Source organism: Rissa tridactyla, chromosome Z (assembly GCF_028500815.1).
Source record: "Rissa tridactyla isolate bRisTri1 chromosome Z, bRisTri1.patW.cur.20221130, whole genome shotgun sequence".
Lineage (NCBI taxonomy): Eukaryota > Metazoa > Chordata > Aves > Charadriiformes > Laridae > Rissa > Rissa tridactyla.
In genome coordinates this window covers 42,070,457-42,088,659 of record NC_071497.1, presented here as the reverse complement: position 1 = coordinate 42,088,659, position 18,203 = coordinate 42,070,457, and the positions used below count along the sequence as shown (strand labels likewise).

Here is an 18,203-nt window from a genome sequence, read left to right as displayed (position 1 = left end):
GTCTTTGCAGAGAAATTAAAAAAAAAAGAAAAAAGAAAGAAGTAGAGGTAGGTAGGTATGTCTTCAGCCCACCAACACTGACCCAAGCCTTTTAAAAGACAAATGGTTAAGACGGTAATTATCTCTTCACCTAAAGCTTTCAGCTATAGCTCAGCTGAAGTATAGTGTTATATCACTAGCAAATAAAAGGCATGGCTTATTTTGAGACAACACCGTAATTTGTGTGGACCGGCACAAATCAATATATACTAAAGTAGCCATCCAAGAAGAGATATCACAGCACAAAATACCCTTGAATACATTTGCAGCTATCATGATTGTTGCAAATTAAAAAGTAAAAAACAAAAAAATACATAATTAACAAGAAATACATGCCTTGGTATTAAATCAAGTTAAGATTAAAAAAAATAAAATTAGGCTGGAGAGTACATGCAAACTAAAGTTACTGATAAAAAAAGAAAAATATCAGCAGAAAGAAAGATTTAACAGCATTTTAAGATCTATTTTCAATGTATGTATTTTACCATACTTTCATTTAAATATCAGCCATCAGAATTCTGATTTCCATTGAAAAGCTGTATTTTTTCCATTCAAAACTATGTAATAGCTTAATTTAAATGTGTACATCTGTAGACAAAAATTATATCCAAGTATGTAGAATTTCAAAATTGTAAAGTAATGCTCAATTTCAAGATGCTGTTTAATTAAGTATCACTATTAAAGCACATGTGCACATCTGAATAACTTAAAAATGACAAAAGATAATTTGATTTTGCCACAATCCTCTTTGTTGTTGTTTTTGTGGTAGCGTGGTAGATATTATAAATATTACTCCAGGAAAAAAAAATCTAATAAGCTTACATAGAGCTGTTCCAACTCTGAGATTTAAAAACCATATTATAAGTAAACTGTAGTCATTATCCTAATGTGACTGAACTTGCAGATGGTCCCACTGGAACAATGCTGAGTTTTGTGGAGCACTGCAAGTCCCAGTATTTAATAACTTTATTTCCTGGAGCCGGCTTCACCCATGTTCACATGGAAAACAAGAGTTCAGAACACGACAGAGTTAGGGAACACAGAATTCAGTTGTTAAAGTGTGTGTGTGAAGTATAACACAAGACATTCATGTTGAGATTACATGAGCCTCAATGACAAGCCAGGAGTATCCCATGCAAAGCACGTGTGAGCCTACATCTGCTCTCAGGGAAACCATACACTTTTGTCAAGGGTCTTTCCTGCAAGAGCCACTTAGTCAAGATTCATATGAACTGAATTATTTTTGCTCACTGTGATAAACAAGTAGCTCAAAAGTTAAGCAAAGGGACACCTATTTCAGTCAGAAGGACCTTTTATGACCATCTAAATGATTCAGACTCACATTATGAAGTTGCAGAAGTATGCCGCGATGGCCTGCCCATTGGCTCACTGACGTCAGTATAGACCATCTACGCTGAACCTGTGAACTTGCTCTCAAAGTTTTCCAAACTGCATTACTGATTGTGAAACACATGCACTCGGAAGACACGAAAGATTGACAAATACAAGATAGCTCTCTCGTTTCGGGACACATCTGTCACTACAGACCTTCACATTCCTTTTTCACTTTTTTTCCTCAGCTTCTAGTAACGTGTACAAATTAGTAATTGTGCTTTTCCATTAATTATTTCTTTTTGCTGGAGCCCTCAATGGAGCAGTATAACAATCTTCATTGGAACATCTCAAAAATTACAATGTTGAGTACAAAGAAAGCAATTAGAACTTCGATTAAAATGGAGACAAATTGATGACTGAGGTAAAGTGTTCACAAAGGACCTTTTCTAGTATAAAAAAAAAATTGTTCATAATACGGCCCCTCAGCTCCAACTTGAATAAGACAACTCTCAATCAAAAGCAGGCTGTGCTTTCCTTAACGTCTTTCCTTCCCTGGCATAGCCAATCTTGCTAATGTTCATCTTCACTCAGCTGTTTTTTATCCATAGACTAGATTTTATCTAGAGAGTAGTTTTAGTGGCAGCAAAACAAGCAGTTATATTTCACAAATTGCTCCGATTAGGCCCATTAAAAATAAGTTGCTGAAAACCAGGAAAACTTAATATCTTGAGAACCAATTTCACAGGAAAAAAAAAAAGAGAAATATGGAACCACTCAAGCATAAGGATCTATCTTGTGCATAGGAAAATGAAGATGGCTCTCAAAATGTCAAGTTAGGAATGTTGATACACTTGTATGAAAGGTAAATAACATTTCCATGAAAAATAATCATATCTTTCTCAAAATTCCTAAAATGTATTGAATACTTCAACCTCCATTATAGAGAAAAGGTGGGACAAATTTCCAGTGAATATTTAAAGCTGTCGTGCCACTATTTATAACATCAGCAATTTAAAATTCAGCTTTGGCCTACAACCTGAGTTCTGCTATTCACCTGCAAGGGAAATATTTTACTGGAATGCAGATGATGTACAGCGCATTCAGCATACAAACCCAGATAAAAGACATTTAATTGAATTAATAATCTTTATGAAAAGAGCATAAAAATCATACAGACCATGTTACTTACTTTAAAAAGGCATCATTCACAGCCTCTAGAAACTCTGAACTGAGAATTTCTTTTGATGCACCTCCTTGGTAAAGAAGGAGAGTTTCCAGCAATGGAGTTAGATCAGGCAAAGTAATGAGAGGGAGACAGAAAAGGGACACAGCATGCACACGACTGCCTGAAACTCTGAGGAAAAAATAAATACAATTCATATTTCAGGAAAGTCAAAACTTTAATTTCTAAACTGATATGGTAAAAGAAGATTAAATTAATTACAGAAGGTTAAATGTAACAGATACATACCTAACTGCAGAAAAATTATTTATTGGAATGAATGTTGACATGTTGTCACTTATTGCCTGAAGAATCTTTAGAAGTCAGATAAAATTTTGATATTTAATGCTCAAGGCAAACCGTGATACCAGCCCAATTCTGAAGTGCAGCCAGTTGTATTAGCTTAGTAATCACACCCTTCTTAACAGGGAATGCTTTGCCTTTCCCAGGATCAGCGAGGCACAGGTGAGAAAGACTATAGATTCACAGCTCCCATGTAGGTTTGCTAGACCCTCACAAGAGACCACCTCGCTGCTTTTAAGACCTCTGTTACTTCCTTGACTTCTGTCCTCTCAAAAGAGACAACTTCTATGAATGGAGCAATATGAATCCTGCTGTCTTTAAGGGCTCAGTTGAAAACTTTTTGTCTTACAGATCTACAGCTGAAGGACTGCAGATCTTAATATGCTTTTGGATCTTAATATACGAACCACTGGCTTGACCTCCTTGCTAAAACTACATGCTTCAAAATGATTAGAGACAGTGGAACCTGGAACATAAACAAAACATGGAACCTTTGGAACACAAACAAAAAGGAAAATAGCACACAATGTAAGAGAGAACATTTGCAAAAGGAAATCACAAGTTTTTCAGAGTATACGTAGTTTCTAGCAGATGAAACTGCAGATTTTTCTAGATGCAGTTTTGACAGGAAGATATTTATGAAGACGAAGAACTCCAATATATTGAATTCTAGCAAATTTAAAAGTGATAGATGGTTTGTAAAAGGCTTCCTTCAGTTGCTGCAAGTTTCTCCTGATTGCATTGTTCACTAAAAGGGGTGCATTCTTTTCAAGAACCCAAAACTGGTTTCTTTGGGGAGACACCAATACAGTCGATGAAGAGCTGAGACAGGAATTACCCTACAGACTGCTCTGTGTAAGGGCTAACTCTATTGCCCTGCATGTATTAAAGCTACACTCAAATAGATGTTGCCTAATGGTCACTAGCATGTGCTGTGACAGAAGCACTATGACTTGTAGACATGAAGTATCATTATGGTTTCCTCAATGAGAGAAATAAAACATGATACATTTTCAAAGACTCAAATTTCTGAGTAAGTACCTAACCAAATATGTGTTTAAGGTTTGTTAAACTGAAATACTTTGAGATGCAGTTTTACTATGAGAAGTGTTTCCCTAGGAAAGGTAATTATTGGGCTGATATTTATTGTGCAGTAGTGTTTTCTGAGATACACACATAAAGTTCACAGACCTGAGAATCTTTAAATCAGTCCCCTTTACAAAATTCTGTTTCTAACTTTTATCCAGGATTAGCAAATTTTAACAGTTTACTTTACTCTTAACTTCAAAAGAAAAACCCTGCAAAGGCAATTTTCTTCTTCTACATCATCTTCAAAATATGTTCCTGGAGAATACTGCACAGTGCATTCTACCTGTGTACAATGAATTTGCCGAGACATTGTCATCTGTGTTGCTGTAAGCACCACTGAACGGAGAAATGAGACAAATGCAAACTACATTTGTCTCTGTGACTTGAATAAAGAGCCTTACCGTAACTTCTACACTCAAAAATCTTCTTAAGTTTTCATTTTCTCCTGCTAGACATTAGATATTTCTCTTCCCAACAGTCTCACTAGCTTTCCAGCTAAGTCTGCTTCACCCTACTTTATAAAACATAGGTGTTTGTTTTCTACATCAAACAAAATTTTGTGATGATCCTCATTAACCGTGTCCATGATTTCGGTACTAAAGTCAGCTATAAATGAATTCAGATCATTTACTGTTCCTGCAAGACAGTGCAAGAAGGATGGGAGAAAAATAGCCAAACTTTTGGCTCATGATACAAGGAAGATATTTCAGCCTCCTGTTTCATGTAACTTTACAGGCTATGTGGCGTTAAATAGGTCATAAAACTCTTTTCATCATGTCAGCAGCTTTGACCCTGAAGACCAACAGAATATGCACAGGAGAGTCATACATTTAGAAAAGCAGACACAATTTGAGTATACAGCCTATATTAAACATATCTATCCTTATTTTTTATTTATTTATAAAACAATTTTAGCTGGAATACACTTAATTTACATGCAATCAAAAGGATCCACTGATGGTAGTTTTTGAAGTATTGACAGAAGACTATGATCTGCATTTCAAGGTCAGTGGAAAGGCACAAATTACACAGTGAAAAAGTACAAGCATGTCAAAAATAGGGACAACGGTAGCATTAGGCAAATGTATTCCCTTTTTTATGGTCACAGATTTTGGCTTAATTACTCAGATTTATGTAGTGTGAATGAAGAAGGTGATTATTCTCACTGACTACACCCTAGACATGTAGAAACACCCCGCACAATGTTGCAAGGTGATTATTAGCATCTCCTGATAATCTGGATTGGAGACCTGGTCAGAGCCCATCACAATTTCCTTCCCACCCAGTGTCTCAGACTTTCACCCTTAGAAAACCAGGCCAAGGAAGCACTTAAAGGGTGGAAATACTATGTGCTTGGTCACATTTAAATGGAAGGAAAATAAGAGATTCTTTAAATAAACAAATTTTATCATTAATAACAAGTGCAAAGTAACTACTATTCTGTCATATTAAACTATCACTGAGACAAACAGGAAAAAAAAATCCTTTGAATTTTTTTTTGTTTTTTCTTATAGTAAACACCAGTTAACTTTGGTACTAAGGATGCATAAAGCAGCCAACATTATGATTATGAACCTCATGAAATCCAACAAGGTCAAGTGCAAGCGTGGCCAGCAGGTCAAGGGAGGTGATTCTGCCCCTCTGCTCTGTCTCATGAGACCCCACCTGGAGGTACTACATCCAGCTCTGGAGTCCCCAACATAAGAAGGACATGGACCTGTTGGAGCGGGTCCAGAGGAGAGAGCCACTAAAATGACCAGAGGGCTGGAGAACCTCTCCTATGAACATGGGCTGAGAGAATTAGGGTTGTTTAGACTGCAGAAGAAAAGGCTGTAAAAGGAGACCTCATTGTGGCCTTTCAGTACTTAGAAGGGGGTTATAAGAAAAATGGAGAGAGACTTTTTACCAGGGGCTGCAGTGGTAGGACAAGGGGCAATGCTTTTAAACTGAAAGAGGGCAGATTTAGATTAGACATAAGGAAGAAGTTCTTTATAATGAGGGTGATGAGACACTGGAATAGGTTGTTCAGAGAAGACCCTCACTGAACTGTAATGATCCAAACTACTACATACCAAAATGATGTTTAGATAACACCTACCTCCCCTGTATGTTACGTCCATTGAACTGATTTCCTCTGAATTCTGCTAGTAATGAAAAGACCATCTGTTAAATAAAATAAAAATAAAATAAAGTACACATACTGCAAATAATCAGACTTTATTTGCATGGTTCTCTGTGTGATTGACATACTGTGGAGGTTAATAACTTTCTCTGTTCACTCAGTTTGATTTTTTCTTTTTTTTTTTAATTTTTAGTGCCAAACTAAAGCTGTCTAGATCACTGAATAAACCACACTGCAAAATGTTTTTTGAACACGCATTATATACCTTCCACATTTGAAAACTAAGAAGCTATTTATTTTAGCTCTGCTTCCCACCAGTTAAGGCAAAACTTTCAGAAGAGCATTACTAATAATTTTTATATGCTCTAAGTCAACATATTATGAAATATTATTCCCATTATTTTTGCATATTAAATGTAAAAGACACTTTTCCTAAGATTTAGGGCTCATCTACCATTTTAAATGCAGTGCATACAGTCAAAGAAAACATTCAAAATGTTACATTCCAATAAACAAAATATAATATATAATTTAAACTTCACAGGGAAAAAGATTTATGATAGGGCAGACATCTTTTTGTTACAGTACAACAGCAAAAGGAATTTTGTTTTTATGAACACCTATTACAGTATAATCTAATAAAATTTTTTCTCTTTTGTCCAGAGATCTCCCACTTCATTTTTTCCCTTAAAAGGCTGTAAAAGTAACTGAGGTAAGAAGATAAACAAAGTTCAATTTATGTTCCTTATAACAATGACAACTCTATATACGTGCTTAGAAATTGGTGATTTATTATTAACAAAATCTCAGTTGCACAAAATACTTACATTTTTAACTAAGTGACAATAATAATCTGCTGACGTGTAGCCAAGAGTTGATATAAATGTACTGGTTTCAGCTTCATTACTTTCCCACTTAGAAGAAGAAAGGAGATGGCACAGCAAACTCTGTGAGAAATCAACAGAAGAGCAATAGAAAAAATATTAGGCTACAACGTTCTGTGTAAAAAGAACGGACTGCTGTCTTTTGGACAGATCTTACACTCCAGCACCTTCCCAACTGATGCATTTGTGAAAACTGTTGTGTGATATCTTAACCAGGTTTTTGCATCCTGCTGTCATAACTGAGCAGAGGTAGTTTTGTGTTGTAGTAGTCAACACAGTCAAATGATCTGCTCTGAATTTGTTACAGGATTTTTTTCTTCCTGTCCGCTGGTGCTACATCCTGGTATAACAGCTACATTCCCTTTCCAGAAGTTCATTTCAGGGCTTTATATATCATTGACACTTAAAGCATCAACTAAATTACGCTTTGTATGGCAATAAGTATAAAAACCTTTGTAACAGAGGGTCAGCATTAGCAAACACTGAAAAAGACTTTAATTTTAAAAATATGTAATTAGAAAGAAAGTTCAGATGAAAGCTCTTCGAATTCCATTGTTTCAGGGGGTTTCACTCTATCTAGTATTTTTAAAAGATGGATCTGATGAAAGATTCCAGACTGAAAAAAAATAAATAAATCATTTTTTCTTTCAGAAAACCAAACCAAATCACTTTCTGCTTTCGGAAATCCAAACCAAATATTTATGCATGCTTTTGTTGAGAAGCTAAACAACTAATCTAAGCAACTGCTTTAGAAGTCCCAGAATTATATATATTCCATTTATTCCACATTTGATTAACATGAGAAAGAAGATACAACATGCAGAAGCACACCAGAGTTCAAAGAAAATTCATTACTATCAAATTAAGCAACATTTGGGACACCTTACTTATCGTACTTTTGTTTAGGCCTATTTTACTATCTTGCACACGTGTTAAATGCCTAAACATCCTTTTCTTTCATTGCAAACCTCAACAGGCGAAACTGCTGTTTTACCGCCATCTAGTGACTTCCCTAAAACTAAGGAGAAAGGAAAATGCAGTGTCAACGCAGTTTCAAAGAATTAATTTACAGGCAACTTTTGCATTTTTAAGAAAAAGATATAAAAAGGTGGATTTTCAAAACGTACAAGAATCTAAAGACAAGCATCTTAATCTTACTAACATGGAACCATATATATTTCTATTGTCCTTTGCAGCTATTGCTAAAGTTAAAATTTGTTTTCAGAACACTATCAAGGGTTCAGACAAGTAGTTGCTATAAAATAGAATGGTTTGCCAAGTACAACGAGATAAGGGATCAGACTTCAAGTTGAAAATAAAATAAAGGAGGAGTTATCAATGGCAAACTTGGGATGCCACTTTTGCTAGAGGTAAGGAGAGGGCTTGAAAAGTACAAAGTTTGTTGGATTGCTCAGTGAAAGACTTGCAATAAGCTTCACCAGTGAGAAGAACAAACATAAAAAGCTCTGAAAAGGATTTGACAGGTTGTCATGTGACAGCTAAATGAGAGAGTAGCTTAAAACCCCATATATTCATCTATAACCTTCCAAAATATATTATCTAGTGATCTCTCTGTAACCAGAATTTTCCTAGCGATAAAAATAATCAAACACTCTTTATATGAAGAGTAATTTCAAAATTATTTTCCCCTATCCTTATGTAACAGTCATTATTAACTAACCAATAGAGAAAAAGACAAGACAAAATTACTACACATCATCAGAGTCTGCATACAGCCTGCAACGCTTTCCTGGGGTTTTTTGCTTGTTTGGTTGGTTGCTTTTTTTGTTTGTTTTTCCTTTTCTGAGCACTTTACTATGTCCATGCTAGGATTTTACAGATCACTTCCATTATTTTTTTGGAACACACAAAACCTCTGAACAGCCAGAAGGGGGCAAGGGAAACTGGGGTAAGGAGGTACCGTAGTCAAGATTAAAGGAGATATTAGATATGTATAAAAGAAAGGTATATATTATAGGTGAAAAACATTTAGAATTCAGCTTTGTGTCTTACATGTTTAATTTTACAGATACTATCGCCAGTGCAAAGCCAGAGACATACCTACACACAACAAAGATAAGAAATTTGCTAAGAATCGTTTAAAGCATTTATCTTTTAAGGTTTAAATGCTTTCTTTCACCCAAAACATGTCCAGAAGTGTAGCTCGCTTACTGCATATAATTCTGGTTGTAAGTGATAATATTGCATTAGTAGGGAGATGTTTAAAAGAAAAACAATTTGACAATTCACACATTTGATGAATGGACTGTTAGATGGCTAAGGAATTGGCTAGATGGCTGTCTAAACAGTTACAGTCAATAGCTCAGTGTCCAAATGGAAATAGTAATGAGTGGTGTCCCTCAAGGGTCCAATACTGTCCATACTGGGACCAATACTATTTAATATCTTCATCAATGGATGGGATTGAGCGGGACAGTGGGATTGAGTGCAGCAAGTGTGCAGATGACACCAAACTACATGGTGCAGTTGATTCACTAGAGGGAAGGGATGCCATAGGAACCTTGACAGGTTTGAGTGGGCCTGTGCGAAGATCATAAAGTTCAACAAGGCCAAGTGCAAGGTCCTGCACCTGGGTCAGGGCAATCCCCAGTACCAGTGCAGACTGGGGATGAATGGATTGAGAGCAGCCCTGTGGAGAAGGACTTAGAGGGACTGGTGGATGGAAAATCGGACATGAGTCATCAATGTGCACTTGCAGCCCAGAAAGTCAGAAACGCTGGCACAGGTTCCCCAGAGAAGTTGTGGATGCCACATCCTTGGAAGTGTTCAAGGCCAGGTTGGATGGAGCTTTGAGCAACCTGATCTAGTGAAAGATGTCCCTGCCTATGGCAGGGGGCTTGGGCTAGAGGGTAGTTGAAGGTCCCTTCTAACCCAAACAATTCCATGATTCTATGATTTCAGTAAGGTGACCTGTTTCTTGAAAACAAGATGCTTTCAACTGTTCTATCACATAATCCTCTTGTAAAAGTACATTTCTGCGTAAGTACACAAGTGCTGTGGAATGGGTAGTATAATGTCCAGAAATAAAGCTTATACCTAATAACCTCCAATGAAAGACAATAATTTTTTTTCATATGATTTTTCCAGCTATTTACCAGGTAAGCTGGATAAGGTAAACTGAGTAGTTGCGAGAAACCCAATTTTCCAGTTAGAGCATGGAAAGATAAAACAAGCAAACCATTCCAAGAGATAATCTCTAAAGAGAAAAACTGACCAAGAACAAAAAGATCATCAGGTAATTATTTTCTTATATTTGTCCATCCTCTTTCATCCTATACATCATTAACTTGATTACCGAAAATACACTGTAAACCAGGAATGGCTAATTTTAAACTAAATGGCAGTGAAAATTTGTCTTTGCCTCAAGCCTCAAAATTCACAAAATTTAAATTCCAGTAATTCTCAGATCTAAAGGGATTGTATCAGTAGTTATTTCACATCATAATGCAGAACTTGGTTAGAACCAGCTCCGAGACTGAATGTAAAATAATGTTTTCTTATATGTAAGTTTCTCTTTTCACTTTTGCAATCAACTGTTTCAGAAAGTACTGAAACTTTCTAGATTTCTCTACAGGAGATTTTCACACAGAGGGTCTTAGAGGATGCTATAGAAATATTCAAAACTAGCAATAGGTTCCATTATTGCACTATGAAGCTCCTGAAAAGCATTTTGGAAATGAAAAAAATTATAACATTTTAGATAGCCACAGTGTGGATTCCTGGGGTCAGAGAGATCAGTAATTTGAGACTAATGACTTTTAAGCAATCATTTCAAACACAATAGAAGGTATTCAAGAACATAGAATCATAGAACCATAGAATGGTTTGAGTTGGAAGGGACCTTAAAGATCATCCAGTTCCAAACCCCCTGCCCTGGGCAGGGACACCTCCCACTAGACCAGGCTGCTCAAAGCCCCATCCAGCCTGGCCTTGAACACTTCCAGGGATGGGGCATCCACAGCTTCTCTGAGCAACATGTTCCAGGGTCTCACCACCCTCACAATAAAGAATTTCTTCCTAATGTCTAATCTAAATCTACCTTCTTTCAGTTTAAAACTATGATGGGAAAGTTGTGAATACTAAATTCACTCCTGTATTGAAGATCTCAGTCATGAATCCTAGCCTACTCCAGCAAAGTAGGTAATTTGAGATCTACATAATCGTCAGTTATTTCTGGCAGGAAATCAATTAACACTCACTGTCTAATCTGTTAATGCCATATTCTACAAGCCAGAAAAATGGATGAGTCTGAGGCAGAAGTACTGCATTCAGGAAAAATAACAACATGCCATGATTCTGGAAAATGAACAGCAGTCAGGCATACTGTGATACCAGAAATTATTTCTTTCTTGATTTCCCTTACCATTGATTAAGTAGGAAGCAGGGAGGAAACCACCGTGGTTCTAGTTGCAAGAGAATACACCCATCCCCATGGCCTTGGATTAAAGTTCTGTGACATAATCCCTTTCAGCCTGAAAATGAATTAATGAATTTTCATAAACCCCTCAAAATGACCAACTTCCTTGAACAATCTTATCTGTGGCTATATTTTATTGATGCAATTTATACTGAGTAATATTCTTAGCTAACTCAATTTAACATCCACTGCTGCACTGAGGTGTCTACTATCTTTAATAGGCAGATAATCCTAGGAGCACTTGCATGAAGACATAAAACCATTTACTTTATCAGTGTAAATATCTACCAGATTTTGTAGTGAAGGAGGCCAGATTTAACATTTACTTCTCTGATTTACAGATTGGCTATAAGGCTGTCTCTTAGTACTTCACTCAGGGAAAGTGAAGGGAATGAGAATAGACTTGAAAATGAAGACTTCTCAGAATACAAAGGGAGAAAACAAGTCACTGTGTTTCCTGGTTACTGTTCACCTGTATCTAAAGAGGACTAAGCAACTGAAGACATTTCCCACACATGACTCTTCAATTAAACTAAGCCAGCTCTTTTGATACTCATCTTTAAGTAATGAAGGCAAATTTCCATGGGCTACAAGGGATTTGTTGAGTTACTCCATGGAGTTTGTTCCTCAGAGACAACCATCTCTTGGAGCACAAGCATCTGTGAAAACCTGGATATTATTTTCCTAGAGCAGAATTTGCCCCTCCACTAAGATAAGCAGCACAGCACCAGGCAGATACCAACGAACACAGCTAGCGTCCACAACCCCAACAACAGGGAGGAGGTGCTTTAGTCTTCTGATACTGCCTTTGCTAAGCTAGGATCCAAAAGCTCTGAAGCCTTTTCTCACTCCTTTCTGTAATAGGTAATATCTTCCTGCTTATGTCAATGGGGAATAATATAGAAGCCTGAATTAAAGGCAAAATTACCCCTGAAATTAGACATCAACACAAAAATAGCACTTGATTTTTATTGCAGGACCACATGACAAGTTTTATGCTAGTAACTGTATTTTTGTAGCAACTGTCCTGGAATTTATGACAGTTTCAAAGTCATTCCAGGGGAACCAGATAAACCAATTTGTTTCTGGAAACTTCTCAACACACTCTCTCCAAAGCATTTATGATTCTGAATGTCCTCAGAAGCAGATGTGAAAATCAACAGTGGCAATATATTTTGGAGAGAGGAGACGGATGGTTTAACTGGGATGAGCCATTCAAACCTGATACTGATTAGGACTTCCCAGTAACACTACTGGGCTCTTATTGCCCACTTGGATGAGTTGGTCAAATCAATAGGTAGAGCAGGATGGAACAGAAAGATCTATCATTTATCCTAAAGGACATTTCTCTTTATTATGTTCTCCTTGAAACACAGAGCGCCATTATTTTTTGAGAAGAGATCATTAATGACATCTTGTTGAAAATTATGATCTATGTGAATTTGTTGGAATTTGTACAACACGGATACCCAAGGGTAAATTTCTGAAACCTAGTCAAGTAACAGGTTTATTTCTGACCTTTCCATCTGCTTCGATGGGAACTATATTTCCTCAGGTCTGCTAAGAAAAAGCAAGTATAGTAAGAAAAACTAAATCTTATTCAGAGAAAGCATTAGAATTAAGTGCTATTTCCTCTTTGCATTTTATCAGATTTTGGAATGAGTATTTCTTGTATGGCAATGATTTCAAGACACAAGTACATCAATTTTGTACTTAGGCATTCCCTGTAGAGTCAGATGGCCCATTGTTTTCAACACAGATCTTGAAGACAAGAGATCAAATTCTATTTCCAACCTTGCTTTAAAAATACTTCAAAACACTATGATCAACTCCAACATTGTGTCCCATACCTTTGAGATTAAATGATTGCCAATAAAACACAAAGAGGTCTGGCATTTTTAGAACCTTTTTACTATGAAAAAACCAGCCAGTTCTGGAGAACTGTAGTGGCTAAGTTTGTAAATGACAAGGTAGCATGCTCATTCACAGACTGCTGCCTCAACACCAACTGTTTATGAAACCAATTCCGTGAGTAGGATTCTGACATAACACAATTCATCTTATTTCCACACACTTATCCAATCATAACAAAGTCTGTGACTTTTAATTTTGCTTACAAGACCTCATGTTTACTTAGTTCCAGGAAAAGACAGAAAATTAGTTTCCCACAAACCAAACCCAAAATGTAAAAGAAAATAAGGTAGTAAAACATCATACAGATTTAAATATAATGTAGTTTTCAAAGTACTGTTTTACTGTAAACAAGTTTGTTTTCTCAACATTTTATAAAAATCTAGGCGTATAAATTAAGGGAAATTATATGGCACATGTTTGCTAACAACTTAATTATTATCAGTATGTGAGAGCATATTTTATAAGGTAATTAAAAAAAAAACAAACTACTTACCATTGATAACCTAATCAAAATCTCCAATTTCTGCTTTAAAACTGAAATCGTTTAAAACACATTTCAAATAGACGAAATGTTATACTACGTACACACATATATTTCAATGATTAGCTAGTCTATACAACCTCCCACTTTACCAAATTGAGTCTATTCCAGTAACTGCTCAGAGGTTTTGCACAAAGAAATGACTTTGGTTTCAACTTAACTTTAAGAAAGCTTAAAATATTCCTCAGTAACTTACTGGATCAGGGCCAAAGTGCCTAAGTATAGGGTGGGGAGGGGTTTTCTTCCCACATTTCTTCCTGACATTTACTGTCAGGAAGTTTTTTTTCGTTTCGGCACAGTTTATGGATACACATTCTTTGCATTTATGGGATGGTTTTCATTAGCTAAATTCTATACCAGCACACTAAATAAAATTTTTGGCCACAAGTACATGTTTAGGATTTATTGGAGCTTCTCATTTTTCTCCTTACTCACTTGGAATGACAATCTGACATCTGCCCACATCTAAATCTCCATTGATAACCATGAAAGACTAGTGGATGATAAACAAATTATTCTGCCAAACACTGCCACACAGACAAGTGTTTTGCCACTTAAGCATGTGATCAAATATGCTATGAATTGTGTTGATCTTGCTGATACATTAAAAAGACTAGGCTCATACTCCACCTCTGGTTATTAAAATGGGAAAAAAATGTTACATACTTCCATACAATTCAAAACGAACCTGATCCTAATTTCCAAATGATATGCAGCAAAGAAAATTAGGGGGTGGGAAAGGGGGGGAAGCTGCATTGTTGTTCCCTCACCAATTCAAGCTCTGTTAACTTCTGTGAAACTAGTATAGGAAAAACATGTTGCACTACTACTGTGGCTAAGACCACACAACTTTTTAATGGATGAGTTCCAAAGCCTAAGCTCCATCTGCAAATCACTAACAAAACCCTTGGAAAGCATAAGAAAGAAGCTAAAGAATTGTGGGGCTGGCAAGCTTTCAGTCTACTCTTGGCCTCAGACAGGAAAAGCAGTTTCAAATCTCCTTCTCTTTTCTTTCTCATCTCTCTTTAAGAAACACCCACCTAGAAAGTGCTATTACTCTTTGCATTAAAAAAGGGGAGACTTTTGCTGCTGAAATAAAACACATATTTACACTAACTTACAAAAGGAAATTCAATAGCTTTACCAGAGTCAACCATAAATCTTTTTTTTTTTAAGCTCTCTGGTTTAACTAGCCAGAGATTTAGAATTAATTTCCCTCTTCCCTCCACAATTTTGAAAAGCCAAAATGCAAGCTTCCCACAGAAGAATTCCTTAAATCCACCAAAAATTATGTAGAAAAGAGGGATGAATATATTTAAGTTTAGTAAGAGTGGATGCATCTTAAAACTGTTTCAGTTTTAGTTTAAATCTGTGAGTTCAGTAATTTCTAGAAAAAACATAATCCAAAATTTAGGCTTTTTTCAATAAATGTATGTGTCTAATGTCAGATTTTTATACTTCCAATAGCTACACATTGCAAATACCCAAAGATCACCAAACCTAGGATGATATTCAGGAGAAATTAATTTTAATCACTTGGGTTTGGACTTTATAAGTATCAAGCTGTTAAAAGCTTAAGAGGAGAAAAACGTTCACTGAACTTTTTAGCAAAAAAGCACACAATACATCTATAAAGGTGATGCAACAAGTGCTGGTCACTAATTACATTAGGTTTAGCAAAAATAATAAATGCCAGTAGAATTTCTTCAAATAGAGGCTTCTTTTTGTTTGTCAGTAACAAATCATTATTCTTTACTAGAGCCACCTGGCACTACTAAAATGCTCTGAGAAATGTCAGCTGGCTAGCAAATTGTGACACTTGCTGTTGAAACTCAAGCAGGCTTGCAGGAAAGCAGAATCCTTAGTTTCTCATTTGTTCTTTGAGATACTTAGCTTTTGTTTATTTTGGATCAGAAGCCATGAAATTATTTATATTCATGTTAGCTTGGCATTGTTAAAAAACTATCTATTTGAAAAAGAGAGGTCTGTTTTCCCCCAGCCCATTCGTATTATCATACAATTTTTAGCCAGAAGAATGGTAATACTTGCAAATTTGCAAACATTGCAAATTCTCTTACATCCTATCAATGCAATTACCTATAGGTGACTGGAGAAGGTCCAAATCAGCTTAGAAAGTTGAATCACAAAGGGTGTTAGTGAGAGGGCTAGCAATTTAGATGTACAATCTTCAATAGCTTAGAAATGACCAAGAACCCTCTCCAGTTTACCTTCCAAAAAACTGAAAAAATAACAACAAAATACTGTCAGTGAACTCAGTAAAACTTCAGAACAATAAGCATCAGAAATTCATTATGTACTGTATATGAAAATCCATCTTCATTCTTAAATGTTATCTCACTACATTAAAAAGAGCAAGCCCCACTCTCTTCTTGTATGAATATCTCTTAACATCTTCAGTCACCCTCCTGTCCTTTGTGAATAAAATCGTTTTAGAACACATTCTATAAGAATTCTTGAATATATACTATCACTGTATCAACTACTTACTCATCTTTGCTTCGTCGGTCAATTCCAATTTTCACTGCAGTCTTCCCCCTCCCCTGAAGCAACCCACTCTAACTCTAAGAACCTTGCTTTTTAACCTACTAGAGTCAGAACTGTATATTAGCAAGTTTAAGAGGCAGATAACGTCAAATCTTCAGCAAGTATTGCTGAGAGAAGTGGGTTTCCCTAGGTGTGTACCCAGTGTAGTCACACACATTTCAACAGCTGGTGCAGCTGAACAAAAACGTTAAACAATGGTTCTGAATTCACTCCATCTCTGGCCCCACGTATTTTGTGCATGCATAGGACACACACACCAGGGACAGGAATAAAGAGGGCCACAGCAGCTCTGAGCAGCCCATTGGAACCCGAGACACAAACAAATCACACAAAGGCCTGAGAAAAGTGCCATTATCACTCATTACTCCCTCGGGACACATTACAAAGCAAGCAGACTTGATTGTTCAAGCTGAATTTTAACCAGTAATTTTAAAGTTGAAAGGTTGCATATCACATTAGGAGTTCATTAAGTCATTGGGCTCTAATTAATGATGTCAGATCTTAAAACTGTGCATATATCTCATTTAACTGTCTTTCGTTTTCTGTTTTGATCCAAAGGAAAATTGACTTTGAACTTTTAGTTACCCAGTGAAAGTTAAGAGGTTTCTTTCAAGCTCATTTACATACTTAATTACACATATGCTTAAATACAATGTAAAAACTCATCTATCGAAGTGTATCCTTTCATGCCAATACACTTATATAATAGAATTACACTATATGTCTTCAACTGCAGCTGATTTACATACTCCAAAAAGGCCTGTAAATGTTGCGTAAGTATTTGCATGACACCAAGTTTAGCCATTTAAATCTATTTCATGAAACTCAAGATTCCAGATGAGTATACGTCAAACATTAGGGAGCTGAAATCAACTTCCAAAGCTATAAACTGGCTGTCAGGCGTAAAAAAAAAAAAAAAAAAAAAAAAAAAAATTCTTTATTTTAGTTGGCGGAAAAGGGCTGTGCTAATGGCTAAAGCAACAGTAAAATACTATAGAGGAACAGTAAAACAACGCTCAGCATCGAAGCAAGAAAATTGGGAGAATGAAAACAATGAAGATGAAAGGCTTTTGAAAAAGGATTAAACATTTTACAGCACTTATTACTGCCAAAACCCAACAAAACATTCAGATTTTAAAGTAACATATATTTTTTTTAAAAAAAAACAACACCCAAACAACTTTTTGAAGACACTGTATATATTACGTATATACCATTTACTTCAAGCAGAACTGATTTGTCAGGAAGCATGACCTCTATGGTTATGGCTGACAGAAGCAAGCAGCCAAAAGGAGGGACAAAGGGAAGCTATACTTTCTCAAAATTAAAACCCCCTAAAAGTCTGTGGAATGCTGTTTACTTCGGCTCTGTTTTACAACCACTGCTGCACAGAGAAGGGATTGACTGAAATGTCTGCAGCCCGTGGCCACCCACACTATGGGAAGCACTGTGATTAAAGAGTGCTACGTTCTTGTATCTGCCAGCAAAGTCTGCTCCATTATTATACTTGCAGTCTTCTTATAATCTATTACATCTGTTGCGGCAAGTCCCCTTACATTGTTCAACAAGAAAACTGTTGAACATGAATAGCAAGTTATTTTTAATGTGCACAAATGGCTCGAAAACTGGATACTTTAAATATTTCTGAGTTTATGAAAACATTTTGCCTAATAGTATAGGCAGTGCCATAGTGAAAGCACATCTACCACCGAAACATCCATTTTAACCTACCTACCAAAAGATATTGCCTG

General features: G+C 36.1%; 1 protein-coding gene across 5 annotated transcripts in view; it reads right to left on the bottom strand.

Moving 5' to 3' along the window:
- Positions 1–18,203, bottom strand: part of FANCC (FA complementation group C) — an 85,449-nt gene that overhangs the window by 26,017 nt on the left and 41,229 nt on the right. For 4 of the 5 annotated variants that reach the window (XM_054186773.1, XM_054186774.1, XM_054186772.1 and 1 more), the window contains exons 5-7: positions 6,938–7,057; positions 6,087–6,151; positions 2,564–2,728 (exon numbers count right to left, since the gene is read on the bottom strand). In XM_054186773.1, coding sequence (XP_054042748.1) covers positions 2,564–2,728; positions 6,087–6,151; positions 6,938–7,057 — 350 coding nt within the window. The remainder of the gene's footprint in view (positions 1–2,563; positions 2,729–6,086; positions 6,152–6,937; positions 7,058–18,203) is intronic. The other variant, XM_054186775.1, reaches the window with a different exon arrangement.